The sequence below is a fragment of the Cetorhinus maximus genome, chromosome 10 (assembly GCF_964194155.1).
Source record: "Cetorhinus maximus chromosome 10, sCetMax3.hap1.1, whole genome shotgun sequence".
Lineage (NCBI taxonomy): Eukaryota > Metazoa > Chordata > Chondrichthyes > Lamniformes > Cetorhinidae > Cetorhinus > Cetorhinus maximus.
This window is the reverse complement of record NC_135888.1, coordinates 100,088,399-100,107,306: the sequence shown is the minus strand read 5'-3', so window position 1 is coordinate 100,107,306 and position 18,908 is coordinate 100,088,399. Positions and strand designations below refer to the sequence as shown.

The window sequence follows — 18,908 nt, the reverse complement described above, 5'->3', positions numbered from 1 at the left end:
ATCGCTGTTGGAGGTTTAAGAAAGTAGGATTTAAAGAAAACTTTTTCTTTGTCCCTTATCTCTCAATCTCATCTACCCTTCCCTCTGTATTTTGCTATACCTGATTTGACATTGAATTAACTATTCTAAGTTACACTTCCTGGTTTAGATTCTGTGCATGAGTGTGGATTCTACAATCTGACTTGTTCAGTAGCCACACTCTTGTTTACACTGATCACAGTGGTCAGTTTCCCTGTAGAGTACACAATGTAGTTTCAGCTCTCTAATTACCTTAAGTCACTAAAAAGTCTGTGGGTAAGTGTAACAAACAGATGGCGCTGTTTGACTGCCAATGATTGCAAAATCTGGACAAAAATTAAAGTGACATTCAAGAGAAAATATGAAAAGAAAATGTGATCAAGGCCCTTATCTGCCTTGGAGCTCACTGAAAAATGCATTGCCTCCTGTCCTACTGTATCACACAGACTTGGATGTTCCTGGTTTAAGCTAAATCACATCCCTGAATCTGTATTTGTGTCCATTATCCTTCCTTGCCTCCCTTTGCAATTTTTGACAAGGTTTACTGCACCATTCTTTTCCACCTCTCATCCACTGACCAACTCAGTGGGACTGCCTTTATTTGATCCCACTTGTAATTATCCAATTGCAGCCAAACATTTCCAGCAATGGCTTCTCTTCCACTCTACATAGTTACCCGTGTAGCTCCCTCAAGGAAAGGTATCCTTGGTTTCATCCTCATCTTCATTTGCATGCAAAGCCTTAAGGACATGGAAACCGTCCCATGCCTTTAAATACGCATATTGCTGATACCCATCTCCCTCTCTCCACAGCCTCTCATGACCCTTCCACTACCTCTGTCCAGTCAGACTACCATCCAGTCTTGGATGAACTGCAATTTTCTTCAGTTAAACATTGGAAAGACCAAAGCTATTGTCTTATGCATATCCACAAACTCTATACCATCCTGACCAATTCTATCCCCGTAGCCTAACCATTTACACTGAACCAGACAGTTTGAGACTCAAAATTCTACTTGATCCAGAGCTGAGTTTCTAACCTCATATCTTCTGCATTGTAAAGACTATCCAATTCCACCACCATAACATTGCCTACCTTAGACTGTCTGCTGCTCAAAAGTTAATCTATGCCTTTGTCTTCCCCAAACTTGACCAGTCTAATGCCGTTTTGGCTGACATTCAATCCTTGATGCGCTGAAAACATCGGCTCATCCAAAGGTATGCTGCTCATGTCCTACCCACTCCATCTCGCTCACCCATCACCCCTGTTCTCCTTGACCGACACAGGCTACTGGTCCACCAATGCTCCAATTTAAAGTTCTTGGATTGGCCTTGTGCATGAGCCTTTCCCATCATCCCACCATTGATAGCCATACCCTTAGCTTATTAGGTTCAAAACGAAGGAATTCCCTCCCTAAACCATCCTCCCTCTCCTTTCTGACCCTTCTTAAAACCTACCTCTTTGATCAAGCTTTCAGTCACCCCTCCTAATATCTCTTTCTTTGGTTTGGCATCCAGTTTTGTGTTTGATTACACCTCTGTAAAGTGCCTTTGGACATTTTTCTATGTTAAAGGAATTATATAAGAACAAATTTGTTATTATGCAGAGAGGTGTTGCGGAAAGTGATGATGCAATTACAAGTTGATGCAGCACCTGTGATGCAAACAGGAAAATAAACATCAACCAGTGCTCCTATTTGCTATTTGTAAGCCCCTGGCTAATGTTGGCACAGGACGAGGACATAATCAGACCTGGTTGCAATGCTTTCCATGTATCTGCCCATATATCATTAATTATCATTAATACGACAAAAACACCAGGACTAATCAAACTGGATTGTTCTCATATGTTGCGGCCTATTATTGACTGAACAGAGGTGCAGCCATGGTCATGTAATTTACTGAGCTCTCTTCTACCTCCCAAAAGATCTGTCTTGACCAATTCACCTCTCACTTCAATTTCTGAATTTACCTACATCACTGCCTACTGCAATCCATTTCTGTACCTTCACACCCACTTCTCATCTCCTGACTACCACTGCAAAGCCTCTGTCCCAATTCAGAACCCTTCCTTGTCTGAAAGGAGAAAATTAAACATTAAATTACTAAAAGTTATAAAATAAAGGGTTGGGACTTCCTAAATAAAAGAGAAACTGAAAATGAAATGTAAGTTGGCTACAGGCAAAGTCTATGGTCAAAATTTTTCATATGGCAGGCGGGCTCGACGGGAGTGGGCGCGGAGCTGATTGCCGCCCGTGATCGGCTCCGCGCCGCTATTTTACGCGGGCGGGCCAATTTAAGGCCCGCAAAAGTCGCTTGGCCTTTTCGCCTGCCCGCCAATCGTACGGTTGGACAGGCAGCGTTAACAGGTATTTCAATTAATTTCTTAATAGCCTTAATAGGCTGTTTACATATCAGTGGGCACACAGCTGACTCCGGCGCGCGCCCTGCCAAATGAAATATCACGGGACTGCGCGATGACGTCGGGGCGTACGCCCAGTGTCATCGTGTGTCATTTTACATGTCGGCATGTCGGGCCCGCTCCCGCACGCCAACTGAAAACTTCTGCCCTATGATAAAATTCACATTATAAAGTGAAAAGTGCGATGAGCAAAAGGCAGCCCAACTTTATAAAGAGTATGAACTTTATTTCTATTTTTGCTAACAGGCTTCATCATCTAGTCCCATTTTTGTACAAAATTTATTCAAAGCAATAACATTTCAGACTGGAATAAATGGGATCTCAAATGCAGTGCCAGGCTGATCCATATCACTATTGTGGAAGAATCACACACAATAACAGCATCCACACAATGTAGACCATTCAGCCCCTCATTCTTGTTTTTGCAATCAATTAGACATGGCTGATCCGCATCTTAACTTCATCTACCCACTTTGCTTTCATAGCCTTTAACATCCAACGATATGGCCCAGGTCTCATTGTCTAAAACCGGATAAACAAAGCTGTAACTAAATATCTGAAATAGTTTGGTAATGTTTATTAACATTTTATTATCCTCCTGCAGAGCTGTTTTTTGTACTCTGATGCATGCCTCCAGCACTTAGTGCAATTTGAAAATATACAAAAGAACAGGAGAAACACAGTTATGGTAATTGCCTTAATGTTAAAGATATATGGCTGAACGTGTTTCACATTCTTCTTGGTTCTGGGGATAAGGATTGCATAGCAGGTTATAATGCTGCATTTTCCGTTTTTAGAATCCAGATTTGAATTCAAGCCAGACTAATGGAATATGAAAGCTTCCTTTTTTTATAATTTGTAAAGCTAATATGTGAAACAGGTTTGCACGGGGGTGTCACTCACCTGGCAGGGAAAGCTACTCCAGGACTCACCCGGCTTGGACCCCTGCTGGGAAACCCCTCTAGCGGATTTTTGGCTTGCCCTGCTAGTTGATTTTAATATACTGTGGAACAATAATTGAGTTTCCTGTGAGTATATCATAGAAAATAGTCTACACTACAAGCTTTGGATGCTTTTTGCCACAGGTACAAAAGATGTGTTGAAACACGATGTTTGCTAAAATCTGAAAATAGATCTGGTTACCAACACTTTAGCTTATTTAATATAATAGGCTGTAAATTCAACATGTATTTACTACCTGGTAATTTATGATCATGTATACTGGCTGTAGAAATTCCAAGTAATCAATTGCAAGTTAATTTTTCATAAACCTGTAGTAACAAACTGGCTGATCAATGCTGCATTATGAAAGAATGACAAGAAGCTTGCTGACAGCAGGTGACAGTACACGAATAGGTAGAAACCATTTAATCAAAATTAAACTGGCATGTACCAAAGTGTAATATCATGGCGCACTCGATTTCTTGTAACTTGTTCAAGCATTGCAGCCATAATTTATAGAAACTATATTATCTAACAACCTTGTTAAGCAGTTCTGTCATTGTAAATGTTTTACCTACGTGAACGGTGAAAAACATCCGGCAGTAAAATTAAAGATTTTAAGCTTCTAAACCTCTACCTGAGAAAAAAATAGGATGAAGTAAGATACGCTATCTATCTTGGTCTTCATTCTTCAAATTACATTCATCCTGCAAACCAAGGAATGAATACAGACTAAAAACCATCTGCTCAGCATGTACATAAATGCATCATGATGTTGTTGCAGGTAGGTGATGCAGCAAGTTTAGTTCTACCCCTTTAACCAAGAAATGATCATGAGGATCTGCATAGCTTTACCAAAATTAAACAGACACTAAAGATATTTCAGGATATGTAAGATATCACAAGATAGGAGCAATGGATTCAATATCACTCCATCAATGATTTACGCTGTAGGAGACATCTAGTCAAATAGTAATCACTGATCAGCAAACAGGCCATCAACTAGCATCTCCAGGGCCAGATGCAAAATTTGATTCCTCAAACATAGAGGAATTTTTACCTATAAAACAGTGGAATCATGGCTCCCTCTGCTTATTGCCATGATGTCCATTAAGTGGTTCAGAGTGTGACTTTTGCTCTGTGTGCATGTAACAAGGGAAACAGACCAATGTATACAGTGTCAAGGAAGTCACAGCCATTTTCCTCAAACAGATACAACAGAATAGTTATTTGGTAGCACAGAACTTGAGTATTGCTGTAAAAAGACATTTTGTTTAAGCTTTTCATCTTGCACTCATCAGGACAATCACAATAATACCAATGTCAGGGGAAGCAACAATTTTATACTGTATGAGAAGAGAGTGGAATCTGATTTGTAGAGGTGTTGCCATGATAATGGTGACTAACAGTTAACTGCCAAGCATTGTTTGAAATTTAAACCAGGCAGCTTGACTCCGATTGGTCAAGGCATTGCCCTGAGGAATGAACCAGCGAATGGCTATCACTTATTTTGTTTAGCTGAAACAGGTGCAAGTTGTGTACATGCTCTTTCTGTCTGCAAAGAATACACAGGGCACTGGTTCTGGTGTATTCTACATGGCAACTCCCATACTTGCCAACCAATCAGCAGAGTCTTCTCATACAGTGTAAAATTGTTGCTTTCCCTGACACTGGTATTCGTGCGACTGTCCTGATGAGTGCAAGATGAAAAGTTTTGACAAAATGTCTTTTTTTAGCAACATACAACAGAATATTAATGGTTATCCCATGTCTATATGTGGTCAAACAACTTAAACCACCGATGAGTGAACATTTCTCGCTTTATATCGAGTTCTTGATTGGTATCAATGACAATTTTCTTCTCATTATTTTGGCAAAGAAGCTTAAAATGGTTCCTGCCAGGACAGTCAGCAATCCAGCATTATTTATGCTGCAACTCACCTTTGAAAATTGAAGCTATTGGGATAATTTTCACTTTCATTACCTGGGTGGTAATCTTACAGAGTGGATTGCTTGTCTGTTGTAGATCACCCTCTGCTAGATTATCACCCAAGCATTGAAGGTAAAACTGCCTTCATGGAGTCTCTCAAGTAAGGATGGTGTGTGGCTTACAGGGGAATGTGTTGTTCCCATGCGTCTGGTTTGTAAGGTGCTGTCGAAAAAGGCTTGGCAGTGCATCTTGGAGATGTTATACACTGCTGCTAATGTGTGCTGGTGATAGAGGGAGTAAATGTTTAAGGTGGTGAATGGGGTGCCAATCAAGCAGGCTGCTTTGTTCTGGATGGTGTTGAGTTTCTTGAGTGTTGTTGGAGCTGCACTCATCCAGGCAAATGGAGGGTATTCCATCACACTTCTGACTTGTGCCTTGTAGATATTGGACAGGCTTTGGGGAGTCAGGTGGTGAGTTACCCGCCACAGAATCTCCAGCCTCTGACCTGGTCCTGTAGCCACAGTAATTATATGGCTGATCCAGTCAAGTGTAATCTTTAGGATGTCAATGACGGGGGATTTAGTGATGCTAATGCCACTGAATGTCAAAGGGAGATGGCTGAGATTCTCTCTTGTTGGAGAGGATATTGCCTGGCACTTGTGTGGCACGAATGTTACTTGCTGCTTATCAACCCAAGTTTGAATGTTGTTCAGGTCTTAACGCACAGACTGTTTCAGTGTCTGAGAAGTCACAAATGGTACTGAATAGTGTGAAAATTATCACCAAACATCCCCACTTCTGACCTTTTAATGGAGGGAAGATCATTGATGAAGCAAATGAAGATGGTAGGGCCGAGGACACTGCCCTGAGAGACTCCTGCAGCCTTGTCCTGGGACTGAGTTGATTGACCTCCAACAACCATAACCATCTTTCTTTGTGTTAGGTATGATTTCAACCATCGGAGAGCTTTCCCCCCCAATTCCCATTCACTTCAATTTTGCTAGGGCTTCTTGATACCACATGGTCAGACGCTGCCTTGATGTCAAGGGCAGTCACTCTCACCTTACAAGAGTTCAGCTCTTTGTTCATGTTTCAACCAAGGCTGTAATGAGGTCAGGAACTGAGTAACCCTTGCAAATCCCAAACTGAGCTTCGGTGATAAGGTTATTGCTTTGTAAGTGCCGCTTGATAGTGATCATGACACTTTCCATCACTTTTCTGATGATTGTGAGTAGGCTGATAGGGCGGTAATTGGCCAAATTGGATTTGTTCTGTTTTTTTTGTGGACAGGACATAGCTGAGCAATTTTCTACATTGTCAGGCAGGTGCCAGTTTTGCAGCTGTGCTGGAACTGCTTGGCTAGGAGTGCTACTATTTCTGGAGCACAAGTCTTCAGTACTGTTGCTGGAATGTTGTCAGGGCCACCGCTTTTGCTGTATCCTGTGCCTTCAGCCATTTCTTGATATTGTGTGGAGCGAATCAAATAGGCTGAAGACTGGCATCCGTGACACTAGGGATCTCAGGAAGAAGGCGTGATGGATCATCCACTCGGCACTTCTGGCTGAAGATGGTTGAAAATGCTTCAGCCTTGTCTTTTGCACTGATATACTGGGATTCCTCCATCATTGAGGATGAGGATGTTAGTGGAGTCTTTTCACCCTGTTAGCTTTTGATTGTCCACCACAATTCATGACTAGATGTGGCAGGACTACAAAGCTTTGATCTGATCCATTGGTTGTGGGATCACATAGCTCTATCACATGCTGTTTCTGCTGTTTTGCACTATTGTAGTCCTATTTTGCAGCTTCACCAGGTTGGCACCTCATTTTTAGGTATGCCTGGTGCTGTTACTGACATGTTCTCCTATACTCCTCACTGAGCCAGGGTTGATCCTCTGGCTTGATGGTAATGGTAGGGTGAGGGGTGCACTGGGCCATGAGGTTACAGATTGTAGTTGAATACAATTCTGTTGCTGCCGATGGCCCACAGCGCCTCATGGGTGCCCATTTTTCAGCAGCTTGATCTGTATTGAATCTATCCCATTTAGCATGGTGGCAGTGCTACACAACATGATGGATGGTATTTGTGTCTCAGTTTCTTGCACACCAACTATGATTTTATAGAGTCATAGAGGTCTACAGCACAGAAAAAGGCCCTTCCGCCCAACGAGTCTGCGCCAGTCAAACAAGTACCTAACTATTCTAATCCCATTTTCCAGCACTAGGCCTTGTATGCCTTGGCATCGCAAGTGCACATCCAAATACTTCTTAAATGTTATGAGGGTTTCTGCCTCTAACACCCTTTCAGGCTGTGAGTTCCAGATTCCCACCACACTCTGGGTGAAAAAATTCTTCCTCACATCTCCTCTAAACCTCTGCCCCTTACTTTAAATCTATGTCCCCTGGTTATTGATCCCTCCACCAAGGGGAAAAATTCCTTCCTGTCTACCTTATCTATGCCCCGCAATTTTATACAGCTCAATCATGTCCCACCTCAATCTCCTCTGCTCCAGGGAAAATAACCCCAGTCTATCCAATCTCTCCTCATAACTAAAACTCTCCAACCCAGGCAACATCCTGGTAAATCTCCTCTGCATTCTCTCTCGTGCAATCACATCTTTCCTATAATGGGGATTTCAGAACTGCATGCAATGCTCTAGCTGTAGTCTAACTAGTGTTTTATACAGTTCCAGCACAACCTCCCTGCTCTTGTATACTATGCCTTGGTTAATAAAGGCAAGTATCCCATATGCCTTCTTAACTACCTTATCTACCTGTCCCGCTACCTTAAGGGACCGATGGGCATGCACACCAATGTTCCTCTAACCCTCAGTACTTCCCAGGTTCCTACCATTCATCGAGTATTCCCGTGCCTTGTTTGTCTTGCCCAAGTGCATCACCTCACACTTATCCAGATTAAATTCCATTTGCCACTGATCAGCCCATCTGACCAGCCCGTCTATATCCTCCTGTAATCTAAGGCTATCCTCCTCACTATTTACCACCCCACCAATTTTCCTGTCATCTGCAAACTCACTGATCAACCCTCCTACATTCAAGTCTAAATTGTTTATATATACTACAAACAGCAAGGGACCCAACATCGATCCCTGTGGAACCCCACTGGACACAGGCATCCAGTCACAAAACCACCGCTCGACCATCACCCTCTGCTTCCTGCCATTCAGCCAATTCTGGATCCAATTTGCCAAATTGCCTTGGATGTCATAGGCTCTTACCTTCATTATCAGTCTCCCATGAGGGACCTTATCAAAAGCCTTGCTGAAGTCCAAGTAGTCTACATCAAATGCATTGCCCTCATCTACACACCTGGTCACCTCTTCGAAAAATTCAATCAAATTGGTCAGGCATGACCTCCCCTTAACTAAACCATGCTGACTGTCCTCGATTAATCCCTGCCTCTCCAATTGCAGATTAATTCTGTCCCTCAGAATTGCTTCCAATAGTTTCCCCACCACTGAGAATAGACTGACTGGCCTGTAGTTTCCTGGTTTATCCCTTCCTCCCTTCTTGAATAACGGTAACACATTTGCTGTCCTCCAGTCCTCTGGCACCTCTCCTGTGGCCAGAGAGGTATTGAAAATTATTGCCAGCACCCCTGCTATCTCCTCCCTTGCCTCACACAACAGCCTGGGATACATTTCATCCAGGCCTGGAGTTTTATCTACTTTTAAGCCTGCCAGACCACTTAGAACTTCCTCCCTTTCTATGCTAATTTCTTTAATTATATCACAGTCCTTCTGCCTGATTGCCTGATTTCCATACCCACGTCGTCCCTCTCACTTGTGAACACCGACGCAAATTATTCATTTAGAACTCTCCCTACGTCTTCCGGCTCCACACACAAATTACCACTATGGTCCTTAATGGGCCCTACTCTTTCCCTAGTTATCCTCTTTCTCTTAATGTACTTGTAAAATAGCTTTGGATTTTCTTTTATTTTATCTGCCAATGTTTTCTCATGCCCCCTTTTTGCACTCCTAATTTCCTTTATAAGTTCCCCCTACACATTCTATATTTCTGTAGAGCTTCCGCTGTTTTGAGCCCTCGGTACCTGCCATAAGCCTCCCTTTTTCTCTTTATCCAATCCTGTATATCCCTCAACATCCAGGGTTCCCTGGATTTGTTGGTCCCACACTTTGTCTTTACTGGAATATGTTAGCCCTATACTGTCCCTATTTCCTTCTTGAATGAGTCCCACTGCTCTGACACAGATTTACCTAAAAGTAGCTGCTCCCAGTCCACTCTGGCCAAATCATATCTGATCTTATTAAAATCAGCCTTACCCCAATTTAGAACTCTGATTTCTGGCCTATCCTTGTCCTTTTCCATAACAACCTTGAATCTATCGGAGTTATGATCACTATCTGCAAAATGCTCCCCCGCTGATACCTCTACCACTTGCTCAGCTTTATTCCTTAAAATTAAGTTCAGGACCACCTCCTCTCTTGTAGGACCTTCTACATACTGGCTTAAAAAGCTCTCCTGGATGCATTTTAAGAATTCCGCTCCCTCTAAACCTATCACACTATGACTAACCCAGTTAATGTTGGGGAAGTTGAAATCCCCCACTATTACTGCCCTTTTATTTTTACATTTCTCTGAAACTTGCCTACATATCTGCTCTTCTATTTCTTTCCGTTTGTTTGGGGGCCTTTAGTACATTCCCAGCAATGTGATTGCTCTTTTTTTGTTTTTCAGTTCTACCCATGTGGCTTCATTTGAGGAGCCTTCTCAGATATCATCCCTCCTTACTACTGTAATTGATTCCTTGATCAATATTGCGATACCTCCTCCTCTTTTACCTCCTTCCCTGTCTCGCCTGAAGACCCTATATCCTGGAATATTGAGCTGCCAATCCTGCCCCTCTCTCAACCATGTCTCTGTAACAGCAATGACATTATACTTTTGTGTGTTAATTTGCGCTCTCAGCTCATCTGCCTTGTTCGTCAGGCTCCTTGCATTAAAATAAATACCATCCAAACTTGCCAAACTCCCTTGTGCCTTAACTAGCCTATAATTTCTATGCCTTCCAGACTCATTTGCTCTCTCTTCTAATTTTGGCTGTGCATCTCCTCCTGTTGAACCTCGTCTCAGGATCCCATCCCCCTGCCAAGTTAGTTTGAACTCTCCCCAACAGCACTAGCAAACCTCCCTGCAAGGATGTTGGTCCCATTCGGGTTCAGGTGCAACCCGTCCGCCTTGTACAGGTCCCACTGCCCCCAGAAATGGTCCCAATGTCCCAGAAATCTAAAGCCCTCCCTCCTGCACCATCTCTCCAGCCACGCCTTCATCTGGACTAACCTCATATTTCTATACTCACTAGCACATGGCACTGAAAGTAATCCAGAGATTACTACCTTTGAGGTCCTGTTTTTTAATCTGTTTCCTAGCTCCCTAAATTCTGCTTGCAGAACCTCATCCCTCTTTCTATCTATGTCATTGGTACCAATATGTACCATGATCTCTTGTCTGTTTGCCCTCCCCCTTTAGAATGCCCTGCAGCCGTTCAGTGACATCCTTGACCCTGGCACCAGGGAAACAACATACCATCCTGGAGTCACATCTATGGCCACAGAAACACCTGTCTGTTCCCCTTACTATCGAGTGTCCTACCACTATTGCTCTTCCCCCACCCCTGTGCAGCTGAGCCACTCACAGTGCCATGGACTCCCCAGAGGAACCATCACTGTCACCGTTTTCCAACAAGAAAAATGGTTCTTGAGCAAGATGCACCCTAGGGATTTCCTGACTACCTGCCTGACACCTTTCTTCTGACAGATGGTCACCCATTCTCCTCTGTCTGTGCTTCTGTAAGCTATGGGGTGACCACTTCTAAAAACGTGCTATCCACGAAACTCTCAGCCATGCAGATGCACCTCAGTGCCTCCAGCTGCCACTCAAGCTCCGAACTCTGAGCTCAAGTAGCTGCAGCTGGTGGCAGTTCCTGCACATGTGGTTGGTCAGAGCGCAAGGAGCGTCTGGGACTTCCCACATGTTACAGGTGGTACATAACACGGGACTGAGCTGTTTTTGTTTGCTCTATCCTCTTTACTTGCTTTGTATATGATTATCTTCAAAGCAATAGATGTTAACATAAAACAAAGAGAACAGTTGTTCTTTCTTTTGCAGGTTTGTCCTGAAAAGAACAGTTTAGTATGATATTTTCTGGAGATTAATTTTCTGATGCTAATCAATGTCAATGTCTTAGGCTCTTAAGGTCTCTGAAAAGAAACAAAAAAACCTAGATAGGCCATATAAATGAACATAGAATGTTTCATACTCTGTCTCATTAATGTAACCTAGTCCTAAGGAGCTTCTGGAAACTTTGTCTCAAATTCCAACAAAGAAAAGCCCAACACAAGGAGCAAAGAATCTTTAACCGAGGAAAAACAAAGCTACTCAACTGTGCAGAACTAGAGGCTTTATACTACATGGCACAGGTCTAGGGCACCAAATGTGGATCACCTCTCTGCAACACCTTGACAGAACTTCTATGTACCTGTTCAGCACAGTTTCCCCAAAATTTGTCAAGAATGTCTGACAGAAACGTAAAATTAAGATAACTAATATTGTCAGGTCTGCCAGTGGTTTCAGTAACTTGAAATAAATTATACAAGTGGTGCACTGGCACAACATTAGGATAGAAAGAAACGAATTTGCACTTACATAGTGCTTCATCACATTTCAGAGCTATCTCATGGTGTGCCACATGTAACAAATTACTTTGAAATACAGTCAATTTATGCACTGCAAGATCAAATGAACTGCAATGAAATGAATAATCAGTTCATACTGGTTGAGGGAAGAATGTTAGAAGAGCACTGGGAGAACTCTGTGCTCTCTTTGAAAAATGGCACGAATTCGGAATCTCTACCTGAACCAGAACAGATGGAGACAGGGCTTTGGTTTAACATCGCATCTGAAGGACAGCACTTCCTCAACGTTACTGTGGAATGTCAGCCTAGATTATAAGAAAGAACTTGCATTTATTTGGTGTTTTTCATGTCCACAGGATGCACTAAAATGCTTCAAACCTAATCAGTTCCTTTTGAATTACAAAGCCTAACACAGCACAGAAGCAAGACATTCAGTCCATGCCACTGTTTATGAACCACTTGAGTCTCCTCCCACCATTCCTTGTCTAAATCTATCATCCTAACACTCTATCCCCATCTCCTTCAATATCTAGCCTCCCCTTAAATAACTGCCTCAACCACTCCCTGTGGTAGTGAGTTCCACATTCTCACCACTCTCTGGGTAAAGAAGTTTCTTCTGAGTTCCCCATTTGATTTCTTGGTGACCATCTTATATTGATGGCCTCTAGTTTTGCTCCTCTCATAAGTGGAAACACTGTGCCTACTCTACCAAAACCTTTCATAATTTTAAAAACCTCTATTAGATCACCTGTCAGCCTTCTCTTTTCCAAGAGAAAAGACACACAGCCTGTTCATCCGTTCCCAATACGTATAACCTCACATTTTTGCTATCGTCCTTATAAATCTTTCTACATCCTCTCCAGTTCCTCTATATTCTTTTTACAACATGGCAACCAGAACTGCCTACAGTAATCCAAGCATAGTCTAGCCAATGGTGGCGGTAGATGCTTAGCATAATTTCAACTTTTCAATTCTATCCCTCTAGAAATAAACCCTCGTGCTTGGTTTGCTTCATTTTATGGTCTTACTAAACTGTTACTTCCAGTAATTTGTGCACTGCACTCCGGATCTTGTTGCTCCGCTACTCCATTCAGATTCTTATTTTCCAATATGCGACTTTCTTATATTTCTTACCATAATGTAATGTCTCCCGCTTATGTGTTGAAATTCATTTGTCATTTACATGTTAATGTCTTCTTGTAATTTGTTGCAGTCCTCCGCAGTACTGACTGGCCTCCCCACCACCCCCTTGCCGCCAAGCAGGTGACATTCACAAATTTAATTCTCCAAATTCTAAATGATTATATTGTGAACACCAATGGTTCCAATACTAATCCTTGTAGGGCCCCACTTCCTACCTTCTGTCACTCCGATTAGTTATCCTACCCTCTGCTCTCTGTCTTGCAACCAGCTAGCAATTCATTCTGGAACTTATTCCCTGACTCTGTATGCTCTGATCTTATTCATTAGTCTATTATGTGGCACCATATTGAAGGCCTTTTGGAAATCTAAATAAATTACATTATCAGTCAAGATACCTGGATTGAAGCTTCAACTCATAACTTTCTGAATAAGCTGTGAAGAGACATTTCAAACACAAATTGCATATGATCTATGAGAAGAAACAGACAGAAAAACCTCTCCATGGATTTTTACGTTCTCTAACATACCTCACTATCAGATTATTTAGACCTCATAAGTGAATTCCTTTGTCAAAAATGTTTTATTCGTTCATGGGATGCAAGTGTCACTGGCAAGACCAGCATTTGTTGCCCATTAAATGCTCTTGAGAAGGTGGTAGTTAGCCAGCTTTTTGAGCCGCTGCAGTCCATTTAGTGTAGGTACACTCACAGTGCTGCTAGAAAGAAGTTCTAGGATTTTGACCCAGTAGTGAAGGAACAGCGATATAGTTCAATGTCAAGGTGGTGTGTGGCTTGGAGGGAACTTGCAGGTGGTGGTGTTCCAATGCATCTACTGCCTTTGTCCTTTGGTGGAGATCATGGATTTGGAAGGTGCTGTCAAAGGAGCCTTGGTAAGTTGCTGCAGTGCACAATGCTGCCACACTACGCTGGTAGTGGAGGAGGTGCATGTTTAAGATAATGGATGGGGTGCCGATTAAGTAGGCTGCGTTGTCCTGAATGATGTTAAGTTCCTTGAGTGTTGTTGGAGCTGCACTCATCCAGGCAAATGGAGTGTGTTCCACCATATTCCTGATTTGTGCCTTGTAGATGGTGCACAGGCTTTAGGGAGTCAGGTGGCAAGTTATTTGCTGCAGAATTCCCAACTTCTGACCTGCTCTTGTAGCCACAGCATTTATATGTTGGTCCAGTTTAGTTTCCGGTCAATGGTAACTTTATTGAAAATGGACATAGATTTTTCTTGTGTGCAGGGGTATCACATTTATAACTGCATTAATAAGTTTCAAATGGAGCTTACCTTTGTAATAATTACAACAACTGACAAGGTACCAAATAAATGAAGTACATTGAAATATAATGACTCATCTGAACTATGGTAACTCCAACAATGCAACACTTCCTCAGTTCTGCAGGTAATTGTCAACACTAGCTAAAAATTCTAAACAATATTCTGGCCTTGAAATAAGGCTACTGTCAACTGAGCCAAGCTGACAATGTTACAAAGTATTTACAGCACAGAAACAGGCTATTTCACTCAAACGGTCCTTGTAGTTACTTACTATAGCATACTTATAATACACTTATACAAGGACAAGTAAATATACAACACTGAATAAAATTACTGGCTTATAGTCATAACATTGCACTTGAACTGTATTTACCTGCTCTGCACCTTCTGGATGGAAGCTCTGCTACTTGATTCCAGCGATCTTCTTTAAAGTCATAGCACTCCACACTTCGTATAGCTTTAGGTGCCTGACCACCAACCACAATCATAACCTGCAATCAAAAACAGCAGACCTGTGTTACAACTCGAATATTAGCAGCATAGATTCTTGGTTGTGGAAATGATTCATTTTTTATTGTGTTGGTGTTTAAAGATGTCTCCAAAATGTAGGTCTTAAAACCTGATGTAATATCTGCTGTAATTCTGACCTCTTGATTTATGGGTTATGTGGCCACACAAGCGAGACCAGGCACCCCCAATTCTATCTAACTTCCTCCTTAAATCAACAGGGATCCAGCAGACGTGTTTTCCACTAATGTTCTGTCATAATATGCCAAATCTACAAAACTCAGAAAAGCTGACATAGCCCCACAAAAACTGAAAAATAGCCCTGACCAAAGGGCAATGACCTCTTTACTTCAAGGTAACTGATCAAGTTAAATTCCTTTCTTTCATTGAATTGCAATATTTTTTAACTACATGTTCAGCATTCAGTTGTTCATCTATAACATATAAAAAGTAGCTACAATGGGACATGAAAGTATTATAAGTAAACTGCAGCTATGTCCAATATTCAATTGGTTGCATTATGAGAAGAAAGAAACTAAAATACACAAAAGATGCAATTTTTGAAGGAGCTCTGGTGGTGTAAAATTTCCAACTGGAGGTAGAGTTTTGGAGCATGGATTTTATTTCTGACGTTATGATGTATTTTCCACCATTTCAAAGCGCATTGTGATTCCGCATCAAGGAGAGTGAGCTGGGCAATACTTGTCTTTGGTGTCTGAATTATGTATTCCCATGTTCCTGGAGTCCGCATTGTCTGGGCTGTATCTCACTTAAGTGTTCAATGACAGTAGATTCACACCCGCAAGGAGCTCAAGAGAAAAATAATTACAAGTTTTGTGACAAGAATGCACTTCACAAAAGAGGCATTTCACATAGGAACTGGGTGAAAATTGACTTACCACCTGAGCTGACTCAGTTGGCAACTACACCCATTAGAAGCAGGCAGCTGCTTATAAATCAATTTAAAATCGAATCCAGTAACATTATTAGCACATAAAAATTATTTTAATATCGCAGATCATGTGGCAAGCCTGAGTAAAACATAGTAGAGTTGTCTTCATAAATCACCTGACTTGGCAAGAAGCTGGATTTAAAGGTCCATTCATTTGCTAGCAGTCAGCTAATTAGATCTGTGTACAATTATGAGCAGTGTATTCCCAAGACATTTCCAAGATTACAGTTTTCTCTTTGATTCTTTTCCCCCAACTTAGCACCTTATCATGGCTGCTGGTTTTGATTCATTTCTTTGAATAGACAAACAGAACAAGCAGTCCACGAGTTTGTTTCTTGGATATCTGTGAAGTGTAGTGAATAAGGGGGCTTTTACTTCACTTTGCTAGATCAAAAAGTACATTACCTTTCCATTGGGAACAGACAGAATGTGCGTTCTGGGATTTGCAGCTATGACCTACTTTCTGCACTACAATACACTGATGATGCCACACAATGTACCACCACCTGAATTTTCAGCTTTTAAAAGTGCATACTACTAAATCAAACAATGGTAATGAAGAATTGAATACCATCATCATTTGGAATTAGAGGCCTTGAACAGATGGGACACAGATGTTACATTGAAAATGTTGTATCTCAAGTGACATGCTGTTTCCCAGGGACAAGGAATCACAGTTCTAAACTGCTCTCACAATTAACATTTAAATGAACCAGCAAAATTCAAGGTGGGGCTATTTTCACTGTGGATCTTCTGCTAGTGAAAGTGTTTTCTTCAGTAAGTTGGATTAGTTTTTCTTGGCAAACATATTTAAATTAAATTGCTCCTTAAACAGTTCTCCTGCCCATCCCCAGAAAGGTGCTGTAAAACAAATGACCAAGAAACCAAAATTAAATTTCCAAATAGTTTTTATTATTCCACTGGCCTAGCTTGTCCAACAGGTTGCCATGGAGAAGGCCAAAGGCTTGTTTTCACATGTCTACCAATACTGTTCAGAGACGAAAAACAACCAATCTTCCCAAATTTCTCAAATACAGCCTGTACATTCTGACATTTGTTCTGAAGTACATTTGGCATTATGTAAATCCATGCACAAATATAAAATATATAAACAATTTCCTGAAAGTGAGTACAGATAAATAAAGTCACAATGAAGGCCATTAGAGTTATTGTTTTATAAACAAGACCATAGTGTAAGAAAGAATGAACAAGCATTTGTGTTGCGCCTTGCCCAAACTCAGGACATCCCAAAGCACATTATAGCCAAATAAATACTTTTCAAGCATAATGACTACTGTAATAGAGTGAAACATAGTAGCCAATTTGCAGACAATAACAAAATATACTGCCAGATAATCCATTTTAATGATGTTTACCAGACAACTATTGATTGCCCTTTTCTTTAAACAGTGCCATGGGATCTTTTACTTCCACGTGGAAGGGCAGATGGGGCTTTGGTTTAACGGCTCATCCACAAAATGGTACTTTTGACAGTGTAGCACTCCCTTAGTACTGCACTGAAGTATCAGCCTAGATCTACTCCATAAGGCAAACAGGGAATTAAGACTACAGCACTGGTATTCTTGCTCCGCACTTCTGTGACTGGAATTCAAAAACTTCTAAAAACTACAAGGAGGCCAGTACAACCAATCACAAGACTGGCTCTTTGAGAGAACCTGGTACTATCACTCAGATATGTCAATAATATTGCTGACCTAGGAATGTGGTACTAGCTAGGCAAGCCAAGCTCTTTGTCTTGAAGGGATAACTGGACAAGAATGTAAACAACCTCCAGACCAATCACTTAAAATGTCAATCCAAAGAGAAGTTGTGAAATGGAATCAGTACATGACATAAATGGTCAACTGATGTTCTGTGAAGTATTGCTTGAAAGATGAGAAAAGTTGTGTTTGATCCATTCATACTACATTCAAATCTACATTCTCCCTTTAAGTACTTCATTCCAAAATTTAATACAATTTCAGCATTAGATGCCATTTCAGGAATATGACCCAATATAAATACTCTGCACTTTCCAACAATTAAAAGTCAGGAAAAATGGCTAAAAGCACAGCCCAAATTTGCCAGCAATTTTCAGTGTACTTTAATTGTAGCATCAACCCCCAGCTTCTCCAATCTAACCATGCAACTGAAGTCCCTCATCCATGGGGGCTTTCTCTTAAATCTTCTCAGCACCCTCTCTAATTTCTTCACATTCTTCCTATAGTACGATGCCAGGAATTGGACAGAGCACTTCAGTTGAGGCCAAACCAGTACTTTTATACAAGTTTAACATAACTTCCTTGCTTTTGTACCCCAAACATGCATTTATAAAGCCCAGAATCCTATACACCTTATTAACCACTTCCTCAAACTGCCCTGCATCTTCAATGATTTGTGCACATATATTCATGGTTCCTCTGCTCTTACACCCTCTTTAGAATTGTAATCTTTATTTTATATTGCTTCTTCTCATCCTTCTGACAAAATTGTATCACTTATCACTCCTCTACATTAAATTTAATCTGTCACGTCTACCCATTCCACCAGCCTGTCTATGTCCTTTTGAAATCTATCACCATCCTTCTCACAGGTCACAATACTTCCAAGTTTCAAGTCGTCTGCAAATTTTAAAATTGTGTCCTGTACACCCAAGTCTAATATAGATCAAGAAAAGCTGTAGTTCTAATACTGACTCCGGGGGAACCTCACTATATATTTTCTTCCAATTCGAAAAACAACCATTCACCACTACTTTCTGTTTCCGGTCACTCAGCCAACTTCATATCCATGTTGCCACTGTCTCTTTTATCTCATGGGCTCTAACTTTGCTGACGAACCTTGCGATGTGACATTTTATCAAATGCCTTTTGGAGGTCCGTGTACACATCAACTGCATTACCTTCATCAAGCCTATCTGTTACTTCACTAAAAAACTCAATCAAGTTAGTTAAACAGAATTTGTCATTAATAATCTGGGCTTGTTTTCATTAATCCACATTTGTCCAAGTGAATGTTAATTTTGCCCTGGA

At 41.3% G+C, this 18,908-nt stretch overlaps 1 protein-coding gene across 9 annotated transcripts in view; it reads right to left on the bottom strand.

Moving 5' to 3' along the window:
• LOC144685871 (kelch-like protein 3) overlaps positions 1 to 18,908 on the bottom strand; it is a 180,146-nt gene that overhangs the window by 30,917 nt on the left and 130,321 nt on the right. For all 9 annotated transcript variants that reach the window (XR_013577801.1, XM_078550866.1, XM_078550861.1 and 6 more), the window contains one exon: positions 14,791 to 14,908. Coding sequence is in view for 8 of the 9 variants with exons in the window: in XM_078550866.1 (XP_078406992.1) it covers positions 14,791 to 14,908 (118 nt within the window). In the remaining variant the exon portion in view is untranslated. The remainder of the gene's footprint in view (positions 1 to 14,790; positions 14,909 to 18,908) is intronic.